Source organism: Helicoverpa armigera, chromosome 31, assembly GCF_030705265.1.
Source record: "Helicoverpa armigera isolate CAAS_96S chromosome 31, ASM3070526v1, whole genome shotgun sequence".
NCBI classification, from domain to species: domain Eukaryota; kingdom Metazoa; phylum Arthropoda; class Insecta; order Lepidoptera; family Noctuidae; genus Helicoverpa; species Helicoverpa armigera.
The window spans coordinates 4346822-4362980 of NC_087150.1; the positions used below are offsets into that span (position 1 = coordinate 4346822).

The following is a 16159-nucleotide window of genomic DNA, read 5'->3' on the forward strand; positions in this document are numbered from 1 at the left end:
CAAGCGGATAACGTGACAATATTTTGTGTGGCAATTTTCTTTGTTGGGCCTATTTTTGTATTCTCTTTTCAAGAAAATCATCCAAAGACCAATGATGATTTAGCAATAAAGAATATTTTTGTTTTGTAGACTTTCGTTTTACTTTGTTAAACTTTTCCTTAACCCATATCATGAAAATATACGTTTTTTTTTTTCAAAAGACTAGTGTAAATGTTATGGACCAAGTGATAAATTGGGCAGTATTCATAATGCCCGGTCATTATGAAAAATGCCCAATATGAGAGTGCAATTTGATAATAATTATTCAAATTATCAAATTGACCGGGCATTATACATATTGCCCGTGACCTTTTGGGCAAAGTAATACAAACATATTTAATTTCAATTTTTTTATTGGTGCCATTTAACTTAAAATAAACTAAATATTAAACCACTTAAATAATCAGCCTCATGATTTGGATTAATTATGAAGGACTTCTGCCTTAAAAATCTATACTAATATTAAAAAGCTGAAGAGTTTGTTTGAACGCGCTAATCTCAGGATACTGGTCCGATTTGACCAATTCTGTCGGTGTTAGATAGCCCATTTATCGAGGAAGGCTATATAGCTATAGGCTACTTTTTATCCGGGTTCGTACAGAGGTTCCCACGGGATGCGGGTGAAATATAACATAAAATTTAATTAAATTTAAAACAAAAATTTTACAACACATCTTTGTTTTATAGAAATGACTTATTATTATAAAACAAAATAAACTAAAGTTTAAGCAATCGGACTAATTAACATCAACATATTTGGCATAATTAACATCTTCTCGTAATAAAAGTCAAATGAAAATGTAAAATTTATAAAATAATTTTATTTTAAGCTTTTCAGTGACAAGCATTGTCACTATCTCATCAATACGAATAATATAAGCCCAAACACGAGGTTGTTTACTCTCTCTGGTCTCCATCATCAGGTCAGCTTCAAACCTTCACCATTGCAAAGTGTTATCAGACATACGCCTTAGTGTCAAGTTTTCGAAAGTTGCCCTCGATTTCTCAGGGTTTCCATCAGATCCTGACTTGATGATTATGGGACCACCTGGGAGGTAAACCCTATCCAACAAAAAAAAAAATTACAAATCGGTCCAGGCGTCTTCGAGTAATCGGTGAACATACATAAAATATGTAGCAAGTAACAGGATTTATTGATTAGAACAACTGCCACTGTGAAATATAGGTTTATTATCGAATTGCCCAACTGTCATGTAGCAATATAATAATGCCCGTGCAATGTGATAAATAATGAAGTTAAGATAGTTATTAATCACTTGGCCCGATAAAGCTAGACATTATTCATAATGCTCGGGAATTATTTATAATGCCCGAATTAATCACTTGGTCCATAACATAAATACATCTTCCAAAATTATACTGAAAGAATGCTATAGCAATGATGTGAATAGGAAGACAACTAAAGCGTAGTCTGATATAAGTGCAACTTAACGAAACGACAATACGTAATGCTAGATATTTTAAAATTAAGGGCAAACATTATAATAAGTCCTAACTAAAGTCTTCGGTTCTCGGATTTTCAGCGTCATATAATTCACGAACAAAAGAGTAGACTAGTAGGCCTGGACTGTGCAATCTGCAATATACCAACCATGTGAAACGGGATATTCATTAAATAACCTAGCCTTCTTTTTTAACCGACTTCAAAAATAAAGAGGCTCTCAGTTTGACCTATATGTATGCTTGTGCTCAATTATCGAAGCTAAATGGATTTTGATGAGGTTTTCTGCCTGATTTAGGAGAAGGTTTTAGGTATATTATTAAAGTCGGTTTAATAAGAACTGTTTAAATATGATTTAAATGACCCGCTACGCACGCCGTTAGACGAAAAGAGTCAGTCTGGTGCAGTCACACCACCCATCGCCAAGGCATTGCCAAGGTAATAAACGTATTTGAGACTCGCATGGCAACACTACATCCTACCGTCAACTGTCAGCTTGACGTACCGAGTACCGACTGACATTTCACAATTGACAGAACTCGGATTCTGCGCGAAACTCGCAAAGTTATTTTTCAAACATATTTATAAATTCTATATGAAAAACTACAATGCAGGTAAAATGCCGCATTGCGATGCACGCTACAACAAACACGCGTTATTTCTAATACAAAAACAACGCTTAACTAATTAAATTAAGCACATGATAGTTTACTAAACTATTGCCTTATTATTTTATTTTGATACCTATAATTAGCGTTGTAAATAGGTCGCAAGTGAGAACCGGAAATAGTGTGTGTACTTATATAGGTGTAAATTAAAGTTATGGCGGTTCAAAATAAAGTTTTGTATGCGTTTCGTGGGTGGATCGCGTTTGTTGCGTTCATGGATTTGGGCACCGCTGGCCGGTCTTACATAGAAAGAAGGTCGTTTCTTAGCAACGCTGGGGATGAACACTTAGATGGTAAGTCTTTTTATATAGTTTATAACTGTTTAAGTCTGAATCTGCTCAGTGGGTCGTCTTAGGGGAATCTTAAGCCTAAATTGTAATATAATAAGCTGTTTCTCACAGTTTGTCCCTCTCCTAGGGGAAATACTTTTCGTAACCTGATAAAATATAACCTATAGTCTTCTTCAGTTAATAGACTATCTAACACTGAAAGAATTTTTCAAATTGGCCTAGTAGTTCCTGAGATACTGTTCAAAGAAACTCTTAAGTTTACAATATTTATATAAATTTCGGTCAGTGCGTCGTCTTAGGTTTTCCCAATCCAGCATAAAATCTGTAGATTATTTTAACCTGGCTCAATTGGTATATCCAAGCAAGTGAAATATTAATCATATACTATGCTTGTGTGAGCAAAATGTCTATTTATGACTTGGCTACTACAGAGCTCCAGGTTACACATACAAACACAATGTGCATGTTCACACACACATATACAGCTCACCTCATCATCTCCCGAGCCTTTTCCCAATTATGTTGGGGTCGGCTTCCAGTCTAACCGGATTCAGCTGAATAGCAGTGCTTTAAAAGAAGCAACCCCTTGGTAAGACTGGCTTCTGACTACCTGTAACGACTGCCAAGAATGTTCGATGACAGCCGGGATCTACAGTATAACATGCCATATGAAACACAGTCATTGGTGTCCAAGATATACTTAGAAAGTACATAAAAAACTTAGAAAAGTTGCATTGGTACTTGTCTGACCTGGAATCGAACACCCTCATACTCGAGAGGTTGGTTCTTTACCCACTAGGCCACCACAACTTACAACCTAGTATGGTTCACCTGCTTTCATTAAATAGTCCATCTGTATTCCACAAACCACTATGATTGTATAAATAATCTAATTGAATGCAAAAATATGCAATGTATTCATGTGCTGTGTTTTCCTTGAGGTATTTGAATAAAATGGAATAAAGAACTACTTTTCTGTTTAGTAGATGTGCCTTGCGGTTTTACCTTCAGCAGGATAAAAAGTAGCTTATGTCCTTTCAAAGGTGTATGAAATTTTATTTAAATTGTTTCCATAGATTTGATGTGAAAGGGCAACAGACAGTTACTTTTGCATTTATAATATTAAGTAAGGAAGTGAAGATTTGCAAGTCTAATTCTGTTGGTTTCCACCACTATACTATGCAACATTGTTACTGCAATGTATTATTTTTCTTATGAACAAACATTAAAAACATATCACACTACTATGAAAAACAAATGGATTAATGTTTGGATAAAAACATCTACACTGCCATTCAATTTCACTCTATCACACAAAAACTATTGAGAAATAATTTTGATAAAACTTAAAAACAACATTAGCTTATTTTACCCGCATCATGTGGGAATTACCCAGATAAATATTTGCCTATTCCCACCCTCTATAAATAAAATGGCTTTTGTATGTACAAATGAGTTAATATAGAAAGCAGGTTAAACCACATGAAATCTACTACATATTGAACGGATGTTAAAAAAACATGATATTAATAACACGTTTTTATGATTTCAGGAGACTTCACGATATCCCGTATGCTTGGAATGTACTCGTTTCTCAAAGCCCTCGCACTTATACATTGTACGCTCTACATACATTATAGACCGTAAGTATGAATTTTATTTACTACTGTTTCACCCGCGGCCCGGGACTACTCTGCCCCTACCTGGATAAAATGTAGATGACTAGCTCCCGCTCGGCCGCGCCCGCGTAGAGTTCGGTTATATCGCGTTTCCAAGAGAATTCTTCAAAAGTTCGGGATAAAAACTATCTTATGTGTAGGACTATCCTATGTTCTTTCTCAGGGTCAATTCTATCTCTGTACCAAATTTTATTAAAATCGGTTCAGTTTTTTAGACGTGAAAGCGTAACAGACAGACAGAGTTACTTTCGCATTTATAACATTAGTCCTCATAGCTAGACTCTAGGAGGACATCATCCCTACTAATGTTTCCGTGGACGGCGACACCCTGGCATAGAGCAGCAGTATTACTCGCTAAACCAAATTCTGCCTTCAACACGCGGTCACTAATAGCGCTGTAAAGTTGTCTATACATATAGCCTATGTTACTCGGGAAGAGTGTAGCTTTCCAACACTTTTAAAATCGGTCCGGTTTTTTTTTTTTACTTTACCCATTACATACGAACAAAAAAGAAAATGTCCTCTTTTTAATATCAGAATAGATTCCTATATTAATAAAAAATATTTTATTTACAGGGTGGTGTCAATGGGCTACTGGTCTCTGTCGCTAACAATTATCCTGTATTTCACTGAAGCTTTCTACTTTCACTCTACAGACCTCAACTTCTATGTTGTGTTTCCATGCGTTTTGAACAGTAAGTTTTTTTTACCTTTATATTAAGGGCTCGCATGCGAAGAACTCCGCGCTTCCGGATTAAAATTAGCCTAAAGCCTTGCTAGGAGAAAATGGGTTATTTAGATTTGCTACTGCAAGAATTTTTTAAATCGGTCCAGTATGTGTTATTTATGTACCTATATCAGTACTAGCGATTTTCCCGCGGTTTCAACAGTGTCCCCAGGGAACTACGGAGCGCACCTGAATCAGGAATAGCATATTGTCTACTTCTATCATTGGAATAATATATTTAATACTGAAAGAATTTTTCAAATCGGTCCATTTATTTCTGAGATCAGTGCATTTAGGTAAACAAGCTCTTCAGCTTTATAATATTAGTATACGTACGGACCTACTATAAAAACTCACAGGCTTTATGTCCATCTTGGTTTACCCCTTTTAGCATTAGCCTGTGTTGCCAGTGTCTATCTAGATTTTCTTTCTATGTGAAGAGAAGTACATAAATCCCATATATATTTGAATAGGTATTATTTTTGCTGGCCTGGACTAGAGTTGAGTCAGGATCCGACATCGTTAAATAAAACAAAGAGGTCTTCACACAATCACTTGGTTTATTCCAATTAACACAATATAAGTCACTACAATTATTTATCACGAATTTGTGGGAGGTGTGCACTCGGCAACGGTCGGCGAACGAATGACCCGAGTCGTGCGCGCGCGCCGCTTTATATATATAAGGTCCACCGTTGACAGATCGACGGTGGCGCCGTCATACATATAAGTTATGATCTTATCGCTTTTTTTTTCAATATATAAAACATGTATTTTCTCTCCTTCCAGTACTAACACTCCTAGGCTTAATATACCTACCTACAAAACTAAAACTCTTTGGACAAATACCAGGCACTTCAGGCATGGATCGTGAGGTGGATGACGAAAACACACAGATATTACGCTCTATGGGTAACTTTAGGAGAAGAAAACCTGGAAACTCTGCTAAGAATAAACATGTTTGATAGTGTTGCTATGTGGAAAAATTTGGTAGGTTTGACAAGTGTGTTTAAAAAAAGGTTTTTGTTAAGTATTCGTTGAAAATTGGATTGGATGAGACATAAAGCATTTAAATTTGGAGTGAGGTAGTTTTTAGTGATAAGAAAAGTCCTCAAAATGCCTGGTTAAAAAATCTCAATTAACTCATTGTAGAGATTTCCAATTCCTAATTATTGGCGTTTCTTGGGGAAGCGGAGTTAAGCAGTGGATGACAATTGTCTGATCTGATGAGGTTCCTAATGGTCAATATCCAATGGCGAATGCCTTTAAAATGTTCTATATGTTTGTCTCCAGTATCAACTTAAAGGCTTCTTGATCTAATATCTCCTATCCTTGAGCTCTCTAAAGGGCCCAGACTCCACCAAAGTGGAGCGGACCGAAAAAGATTTTGAACAACAAATCGAATTTTTCCGCTCAGTGAAATTACAAAGTGGGCGAGATTAGACGTTTAAATAACGAAATTCTATTGATTTTCAATTTAAATTCACTTTTCTCTGAAAACTTTTTAGTAACAAAAATATTTCGACAAACATTTCTATCTAAAAAAAATCTTTCTAAATTAAGACATCAAAAATTCACATAATATTGTCACGAATGAGAATATCTCGTCTCACATCTTATGTTAACTTATGTAAAATCTCAAAAAAAGGTTTTGTATTTTAATTCCCCACACGGTATCTTTACCTTTAGTAAAATTGTTCACTGATTGTGGGTAGTTTTACACGCTTGGTTTGATATCTTCGTCTGCACATAGTTGGCAAAACAATATGGCTTCCAATTTTGTAAAATAACTCGCTTAATTGAATATGTTGAGACCACTAAACAAATAAAATAAAAACTTTAAAAAATATACTAAAATAAAAAAAATATTTTATATGGCAACACTGAATTGTGACATCACTTTTCATCACAAAAAATAAACATCATCTGCATAGCATTTTCCCAATTATGTTGTCGTTACGGGTAGTCAGAAGCCAGTAGTTCTGACAACCAGTCTTACCAAGGGGTATCGAGTTGCCCAGGTAACTGGGCTGAGGAGGTCAGATAGGCAGTAGCTCCTTGTGGCACACTGGTACTCAGCTGCATCCGGTTAGACTGCAAGCCGACTGCAACATAGTTGAGAAAAGGCTCGGGAGATGATGATCTAGAGCAGTGGTTCTTAACCGGTGGTCCGCGGACCACTGGTGGTCCCTGGAGGCATTCCAAGTGGTCCGCGAAGCTTTGTCCATCCATCTTACTTGACCAACAGAAAAAATAAAGGTTTGAAATGTAGCCGTTTTAGGTCATTTTGGTTCTGAGTCTTAAAAAATAATCAAAATTTCCCGCTCGCTTCGCTCGCATATTCAGAAACTGTATGAACTCGTTTTTACATTTTTTAACAAACAAGAAGTTAAGTACGTTTGGGATACATTTTACGTCCGTACGAGTCCGAAAAAAATTTCGCGCTCGCTTCGCTCGCGTATTTGTAACTACATGGGCATGGGTACGTCTTTCTTTATATTTACTTACCTATAAAAGAATACAGTATCTACTTCCGTTTTGTAAACGCTGAACATTGCGTTTGTCAAAGCTATAAATTCGTCCATGGGTTTTCAACCCTTCTGATTGTTAAAAACAAGCATAGAAATCTGTTGCATGAGCATGCCACTGTCGACATGCCTTTAGCTTTGAGTAGTACTGAACCAAAATTCAGAAGTTACTAAAGAGAATGCAGTCACAAAAATCTTATTAAATTAAAATCTGTAGCTTTTAGTTTTTTGCTAATTAATAAAGAAATGAGTGCTAATTATAAAGTGTGCTTGTGTTCTTTATCAAAGAACTATCAATTTAGGCAAACCAATGAGGTGGTCCCCGGCAAGACAAACTTTGGTAAAGTGGTCCCTCATGACAAAAAGGTTAAGAACCACTGATCTAGAGTAATAGGTTTGTGGTGTCCACTATTGAATTATGCAGATCACTAACGGCTGTTTCCAATATCGAATACGTGGGTTGATTAGCTATCTACAGATAGAATATCAAATTCCTATCTTTAGTAAGCAAAAAAGCATGTATGTATGGGATATTAGGAATGGCCGTTAAAATCCTTGAGTTGAATCCAAATCGATTAAAAAAACTACTATTTAGTAGAAATCCTAGTATTTTCCTACCACGGCCTTATTCTTGCACTGATAGCTTCCAATATTGTAAAGTGCTGGTAAGATTAAAATTAATTCTAATAGGATTACACATGGGTGCAAAATTTTTGGGTAACCTTTTTTTAAAATGACATGTATTTTTAAAATTATTTATTTCAGAATAAACGCTGAATTCATTGAATACTAAAAAAAACATAAATGGAAACAGAAAAACAAAACAGCATGATTTAAAATGTATTATCTTGGATTTTGTCATTTATAATTCTCAAAATGCGTTTATTTGAATATGCTCAATTTTATTGCATCCAAGTGTATTGTAAAATGTTGATATTTCATATTTTTAATAACGATCAAATTCATATATTTTGCATACTGCATATGTCGGGTATGGTTACCCAGCAATTTATTGACCGCAGCAAGCATTGTCTATTAAAAATTTGATGGTATATAAAAATATGAAATATCAAGATGATCTTACTTAAAATACTACTGCAGATACATAGAAAATATATACCTATATTGTAATAGTGCCAATAATATGATATAGCCATTGATTCGCTGACCAATGAACGTAGGATTAGAATATTTAAAAATTTTAAGTAATTAAATAAAAAAGAATTTAAAAATTGATTGGAAGACATCAAATGACGTCTCCCGCTGTGTGTGCAGCGCTCGGGAGTGTCAGACTCTCACTGACTAAAACCCACCATGTTCCTTCTTAAGCCCTTTATGTACCAGCGCCGCGGTAATGAGCGCGAACAATCCCGCAGCCCCGGCAGGCTTTGGCCCTGGTGGGGTTTGCTGAATCTCCTTCGAGGAGCGCGTGGAACAACGCGCATCGCCGACACGGGTCTGTTGGCTCCTTTTTTGTCGCTGGGTAATAAGTGCTATTACGCATTCCCTTCCCGTCGGGTTACGGGAGAAGGATATCTGGGGCTCCCTGGTACAAACGTTCCCGGTATACCCACTAAAAAGGCCCAGCGGCACTCCGACCTTGCCTGAGTGGGGGGGTCTGGGAATCTATGGCGTCCAGTCCCCCACCGGCGATTGCCCGCCTCGCGGCAGGCCCCTCATGCCTCCCCCCAGTGGGGAGGGCCTGTTATCTCCTAGGAGACGGAAGGACGATGAGCCTCAAGCATGATACCTCTTACGTTCATTGGTTAGAAAATCGCAACATAATATAATACAAAACATATAGCAATATATAATTTTATACCTAACACGTTTTATATACACTGACTATAGCTAGTTAATTAGCCTGTTATATTAGAAGTTTAGCGCGATTTTATTCGTTTACTAGCTTCTGCCAGTGGTTTCACCTGCGTCCCGTGGGAACTACTGTCCGTACCGGGATAAAATATAGCCTATGTTACTCGGGAAGAGTGTAGCGCCCCAACTGTGAAAGAATTTTTCAAATCGGTTCAGTAGTTTTTGTGCCTATTACAAACTAAAATCCATTTTTTTACTATTTAAAATTTTAGGCCCGGTTTCATTGGCTATCGAAAAGTGTGAGTTAGTTATCTGATAGTCATTGCTATCTGCCAGATAAAGGCTTCTTATAATTTCTGCCAGATATTTATATCCGACTAGCAAACGCAGCGTTGGACGTCCACCTACAAGGTGGACAGACGACCTTACAAAGGCCGCCGTCGACGCTGGATGCAGGTCGCCTCCAACAGGTATCTGTGGAGATCTGAGGGGGAGGCCTATGTTCAGCAGTGGACGTCCGCCGGCTGAGATGATGATGATGATTATTATTTCTATTCGAGAGCTGTGAAACCTAAAGTTATATCGGGTGTGTCGTTCATAATCACATTAAATGAAATGCGTTAATATATGTCGATTAACACAAAGATAAAAGAAAAATACGTAAAAATAATTAAAAAAAAAATTTCAAACTAAGTAAATGGAATAAAAATGTGCAAAAATTGGAACACCATATAAAAGTCAGTCATTACAAACAACTGAAATTCTCCCTTGAAAACTGACAGCTGTCAACTGATCAAAACATACGATACTCCTAAGTTTATCTCTGCTTTACACATGATGTTGTAAATTATAAAAACGAAAAATGACTCCTGTGGTTAAACCACTGAATGGATTAGGTTATTTTTTTTACGATTCGCCATAGAATATCATAAAGTATATGCGATATGATTTAATGTGATTGTGAACGACACACCCGATATTATGCACCTCGCTAGATTGTCGAGTAAAATCGTGCGGAACTATCTAAAAACACAATAGTTATAAATATTTTAGTTACACGCGTTTGCAATAAGAGTGTTTTTAGATTATTTCTAGTCTTTTATCTATTTAATTAAGTATTATTAATAATTATTTTATTGTGATTGAAGTCAAGGTACATTATCTGCATTTATAGTTCTCACCAAATAACTTTGCGTCTCTGAAGTTAGCCATTTGCGTACCTATTTGTTCCTACAGACATTGTCGAGAAGCTTTGCTTGTCCGAAGATGGCTACTATTAAAGTTACATTAAAAAATATTTGCTCGTCAAAAAGAATTGCAGTAGTTACCTACAGTAATGGCAGAAACTCTCAAAGTAGGCTATACACTGTATCTTGAGGATCTTTTTTTTTTAACGACGTCAAAAATCATTAAATGACCCCCGCTGTGGGTTAGCAGCGGTGAGGGAGTGTCAGACTCTTACTGACTAAAAACCGTCGTGTTACGTTGTAGGCCTTATATGTACCAGGGCCGCGGTAACTTGCGCGAACAACCCACAGGCATCTTGAAGATCTGAGATTGATAAAAAAAAATTGGTTGAGAAAATGTGCATGTACATTTACACACACACAAGTATGATCCACCTGCTTTCGTGAGATAATAATGGCGTCCAAGGTCGATTGCAGCCACGGCGGCTGTTCTCATGTAAGGAGATCAGCCAGCTGCGCAGGACATATTATAGTTTGGGCACATTTGATTGGACACAGGTGCACTAACTATTCCTTCACTCTCATACATAACCAGATGGGACGACAATCCGACAACACCGGAGAGAGATCACAAGCAGGACCAGCGATGGGACTTAAGAATAAGTGCAGATAATTTAACTTGTCTTCAAAAAATTTTACGCAATAAGCTCAATGCCCATGTGCTTTTTAGACAATAGATTTTAATTATTTAAGCATTTCATTGTATTTGGGAAATATACACTAAAAGTAAGAAGCAGAATTCTAAAAACAGTACAATAATCGAGTAGTACCTACATGTTTGGTTACTGACGGTATTCGGATAGCGTGAATCAAACTTATAGACGGCTCGAAACTAACTTACGAACATATGTAGGTACCTTATTTAAAAATGACATCTTCCATAGTCTGTTACCGTCAGTTGCACAAAGCTCCATTAAAGTTAAAGCTTCTTTAAATCTTTTGCTGATTTTTTCTTTGTCGACAAGATTAAAAGTGACAGCAATAGATTAAATGAAGCTTTAATTTTAATAGAGCTTTGTGCAACTGGCGGTTAGTCTGATTTAGGCTGCCTGTCCACCGGAGCGGAGCTAGGCTGCGGAGTGGAGAAACTGAGAAATATTAACCAATGGGATTGCACAAAATCTCCGCTCCTCAATCCTATTGGTTAATATTTCTCAGTTTCTCCACTCCGCAGCCTAGCTCCGCTCCGTTGGACAGGCAGCCTAAACGTTGTTGTCGGGCAGTGCAGGCCAATAAAACCGAGTTAGATATTTTGAAGCAACACCAAATTAGGATTTTCATACATTAAATTCAGAATTAGGTACATTTTGTAACTAACCCGGTTTTCATGGCCGCCAGTGTAAGCGTATATTTCCGAAATATAATAAACTTAGAAGGACCACAGATACCAGTGCCATATCAATATAGAAGTTGTTACATTTTGACAAAATAATACACGGTTTAAAAAATATATTAGTTGTTTTATTTCTACCATCATTAAGTCATAAATCAACTGTTGGAATATACGCATTATGTACCTACGTATATATCTACCTATACAAGTAAATATCCAAGTTTATAATACTTCAATCATTCAATGTTCACTTCAATCGTTCATTCTATAACTGGCATTCATTCATATATATTTCATATAATTTTCTTTGTCTTACCTGCACCTCTTAACTTTGTGGGACTCAGGCAGCCCTCAAAATTCTCACCTTTCACCACTTCCCATGTGTTTTTGCTGGACCACAAAAATATTCAACGCTAGCTGTTTCACCCTCGTCCCGTGGGAACTACTGCCAGTACCGGGATAAAATATAGCCTATGTTACTCGGGAAGAGTGTAGCGCTCCAAATGTGAAAGAATTTTTCAAATCGGTTCAGTAGTTTAAAGACAAAATATTTCTACATAATGTTAATATAGATTTCTTATTTCTATGCTATGTTCAGAGGTCAGGAAAATTAATGAAAACAAATAGGTATTTTTAAAATAGGTTTATACAATACTTTCTTATAAATAATTAATTAAATATGACAGTAAAATATTGAAATACATAGTTACATTATTTAAAACATTGGACAGCACACACATTTTCAAAAATATAGGAATGCTTCAAATTGTACATTCACAATATATACGATTGTATAAAAATACTTATAAATATTACTAAGCGTTACTTCAATATAACATTATGAAGTTATTTTGATAAAATATTGTCTTTTTTTTTTAAATAACGTGACCCTAGTACATATTCTCACCTCCATAGACATATCAAGAAAAGCAGATAAAAAGGTTCCATTAGCGCTAACAAATTAATTATAGCTTGTTTTTTTTTTTTAATTATACTTGTTCAAAATAACAATTTTATGCAAAACAACCCTTATTTTGTTCAATTGGCTTATAAACTCAATTTATTTATATAAAAAAAAAACTACCCCATGGTTCCGACCCGCGTATCGTGGGAGCCCTGCTCGGGTTTTTTGACTATCTGCGACCAGTATGTACTTATCTAAAAGGACAATGGGCGATTCCACCACGAACAAAAACGCCATGAGAGTGAAGGAATAGTGAGTGCACCTGTGTCCAAGCAAATGTGCACAAACTATAATATTTTTTGTTCTGCGCAGCTGGCTGATCTCCTTATATGAGAAAAGCCGCCGTAGCCGATAATCGGCTAGGAGGACATCATGTTCAATTTTCTAAGTAAACAGTTGAGAAAAACTGATGTTTATGTTGTTATTAAACTTGGGCCTTAAGTAAGGATCTTAAACTGTTGAAAATAAATAGATATTTAGTAGTAGTCAGGCACGGGCGCGCAGGCTATTTTCACGAAGTCTTCATAGCGAACTGTACCAGTGTTCGTCACATTCGCTTCTCGGAATATATTGTCTACCTGTAGGGGAAAAACATATAGGTCTTAAAGCACATACGATTTAAGGTGTAAAAACAAGCAATTTGTTTAGTACATGGAGAAACAAATTACTAGCGGAGGTGCCATAACAGAAAATCTCCTAAGACAGTAGCGTTGCCACAATGCGGGTGTGCGGGGGAAGAGAAACGTTACGGTCTCCGCCTTTTTATGCCTTTTTTGGAACCCGCCCATTTTTTGTAATACCAGATATCATTGACAAATGTCCCGAAGGACCTTTTTTTTTAACGACGTAAAAAATCATCAAATGACCCCTCCCGCTGTGGGTTACGCGCGGTGAGGGAGTGTCAGACTCTTACTGACTAAACACCGTCGTGTTCCGTCTTAGGCCGCGTATGTACCAGGGCCGCGGTAACTCGCGCGAGCAATCCCGCAGCCCAGTCCCGAAGGACCTCAAGGCGTCGTTAGTTTACTCGTAACTGATCGTTTTGGTCATGCCCATCATACTTATTGTACCTATAAGAAGGCACCTGACCTACTATGCGTTATGCCATCTCCGCTGATTTTTCAATGTTTTTATACACACCTCTCTAGCAGACAGGCCTTCGCCCCAGTTCTGCAGCAAGTTCCTCAGCTGCCGCGCCGGTATCACGCCGTTTTTCTCCGCATCTCCCGCCTTGAAGGCGTTTACTACCTGGAAGAGGAGGAACAAAGAAATAAATGTCAAGAGAAAAATGCAATAAAAAATATGTTTATTTAAAAACTAGCATTTGTTTAAACTATCTAAAACTGAAAGTTTTTTTCTAATTGGACCTTACAGGTCCTTATATTGGTGCCTTCAAGCAAAGAAACTCTTCTTCAGCTATGTAATATTAAGTTCAGGTGAGTGTTAAAAATACTTTTTCAGTTTCGATATTTGTGTGCAAAAGGCATTTCAGGAAAAAGTCGTGGTGGCCTAGTGGGTAAAGGTCTCAAGTATGAGGGCGCGGGTTCGATCCTAGGTCAGGCAAGTACCAATGCAACTTTTCTAGGTTGAGGAGGTCAGATAGGCAGTCGCTTCTTGTAAAGCACTGGTACTCAGCTGAATCCGGTTAGACTGGAAGCCGACCCCAACATGATTGGGAAAAAGGCTCAGAGGATGATGATTTTTAGTTACCTCATTGGGAAGGTTTTCAGCTCTGGAGTGAATGTGCATTACTTCTAAGAAATCAGCAAAGGACATCTTGCCACCTTTACCCTTCAAATATCCTGGAAATAAGTAAAAAATTATAAGTTAAATAAAATACATTCAGAAAGTTACTACAGATAAGAAGAAAGAAAGAAAATAAATTTTAGAGCTTATAGCTTTACCTACCAAGCTGAATAGTTACTGCTGGCAGAAATTTTTCTTAACTAGTCTCTAAATATATAAATACTTGATAAAGCAGAAAAGAGTAGGTAGAGTGGTAATTTCTGGTATTTCATTATAAGTTAGGACTGGTAATTATTTGGCTTTCTGTCATCTACTTCTTTTTTTTGTTAAGTTTTTATACAGCTTCCATAGTGTATTAAATAAATAGAAGGTATATAATCTCAAAATGCTCATTTAGTTATAATTTTTCATACAGAAGCAATATATTGTCTTACCAGCTAACTCCTGTATGGTCGGGCTCATCCCAAGAGACCGCATGACCACGGTCAGCTCATCCAGGGAAGTGATCTGACCAGATCTCGCAAACAAGTAGAAGCATTCACGGAACTCTGAAATTAATATGTTTGAATATTATTTTTGAGGGCAAACATGTTAACAAGCTCAGTTGAATCCTGTTAAACTGGAAGCCAACCCCAACATAGTTGGGAAAAGGCTTGGCGGATGATGAAAAATGTTAACAAGTTTTTTTTATTGATTTGTGCTTGTGCAAATAAAGCTATTACAATTTGTCTATATTTCTTTAATATATTTTCAATTTCATTTCTAGTTAGGTTCAATGTTAGTTGGAATCATAAACAGATTTTTTGTACTTTCTTTCAGAGTAGCATGGATTAATCAAAGACTTGTAAATAGATTATTTAAATCTGGGAATTTTCAGTTACATACACTAGTATGTATAAAGTTGGTCTTTATAATTTACATACCATACCTAATAAGAACTCAAGATTTATTTGGATGTGTATAGACATAATAACAGACTATGTTTTGCTTGTTACTAGGCCAGTTTTATTGTAAATATCTACGTAAATAAATGTTTAAAAAGTTGATATTGTGGGGATTCAATCTATTTAGTAGACTATCTTACAACTTTAACATTTAGCCTACTTTCCAAACAATAGCCAACTGTTACCGTTACTAAGTCAACAGACTATCAAGTTACTAAACTTCCTGTTTTAACATACATATCGAAGTTAAACAACGTAAGTAATGATTTCAGAAGTTAGTATGGAGGTAAATACAACAAATAAATGCATATTTGGTAGCGCAATAATGGATTTTTATCTAAAAATCTAATCTGAACGATAAGTAGCACATACCATCTATATCCTGTTCCTTGAAATAGCGGGCCTGCAACAAATGAATTGGTTTTTAATGGTTACCACTTAGTAGATTAGCTCTCCAGGAACCCATACATGTAAAATACGTACCATTTTTCTTTATTTTAAGAGAATATTTTAGTTTACAAAGAAATAACTGTAGAGAAAAGGCAAAGATACAGAAAGTTTTGACAGCTTGATGTCACTGTCAAATTCTGGCGCAACGTGCGTTTCAGGTCGTTATGTTCATATTTTTAACAATAAAGGCGTGACCATATCACACCGTGCAAAGATATTATTTTTGGCAGATAGTCTTAACCTTTTCTTTATTTAATACAAGTCTCA

The 16159-nt window shown here is 36.4% G+C and overlaps 2 protein-coding genes across 2 annotated transcripts; one reads left to right on the forward strand and one right to left on the reverse strand.

The window, feature by feature from the left end:
- The first annotated feature begins 2015 nt into the window (after nucleotides 1-2015).
- On the forward strand, nucleotides 2016-11905 carry LOC126054369 (uncharacterized). Its single transcript, XM_064043434.1, has 4 exons — nucleotides 2016-2462; nucleotides 4012-4102; nucleotides 4715-4833; nucleotides 5655-11905. The coding sequence occupies exons 1-4, from the start codon at nucleotides 2324-2326 to the stop codon at nucleotides 5828-5830; spliced, it is 525 nt and encodes a 174-aa protein (XP_063899504.1). The 5' UTR covers nucleotides 2016-2323; the 3' UTR covers nucleotides 5831-11905.
- Nucleotides 11906-12514: 609 nt separating this feature from the next.
- On the reverse strand, nucleotides 12515-16055 carry LOC110383498 (calmodulin-like protein 4). The gene is made up of 6 exons (XM_064043325.1): nucleotides 15926-16055; nucleotides 15815-15845; nucleotides 14933-15046; nucleotides 14463-14554; nucleotides 13893-14000; nucleotides 12515-13330 (listed from the first exon to the last, which is right to left on the reverse strand). Exons 1-6 carry the CDS (start codon nucleotides 15926-15928, stop codon nucleotides 13229-13231), a joined length of 450 nt encoding a protein of 149 aa, XP_063899395.1. The 5' UTR covers nucleotides 15929-16055; the 3' UTR covers nucleotides 12515-13228.
- Nucleotides 16056-16159: the final 104 nt, after the last annotated feature.

Coding starts and splice junctions, on each gene's coding strand:
- LOC110383498 (XM_064043325.1), bottom strand. Junction 14,001..14,462: donor CTGAAAACCTTCCCAATGAG/GTAACTAAAAAT, acceptor CTCCTCTTCCAG/GTAGTAAACGCCTTCAAGGC. Junction 13,331..13,892: donor AAGGCCTGTCTGCTAGAGAG/GTGTGTATAAAA, acceptor TTTCCCCTACAG/GTAGACAATATATTCCGAGA.
- LOC126054369 (XM_064043434.1), top strand. CDS start 2,324: ATGGCGGTTCAAAATAAAGTTTTGTATGCGTTTCGTGGGTGGATCGCG. Junction 4,103..4,714: donor CTCTACATACATTATAGACC/GTAAGTATGAAT, acceptor TTTTATTTACAG/GGTGGTGTCAATGGGCTACT. Junction 4,834..5,654: donor GTTTCCATGCGTTTTGAACA/GTAAGTTTTTTT, acceptor CTCTCCTTCCAG/TACTAACACTCCTAGGCTTA.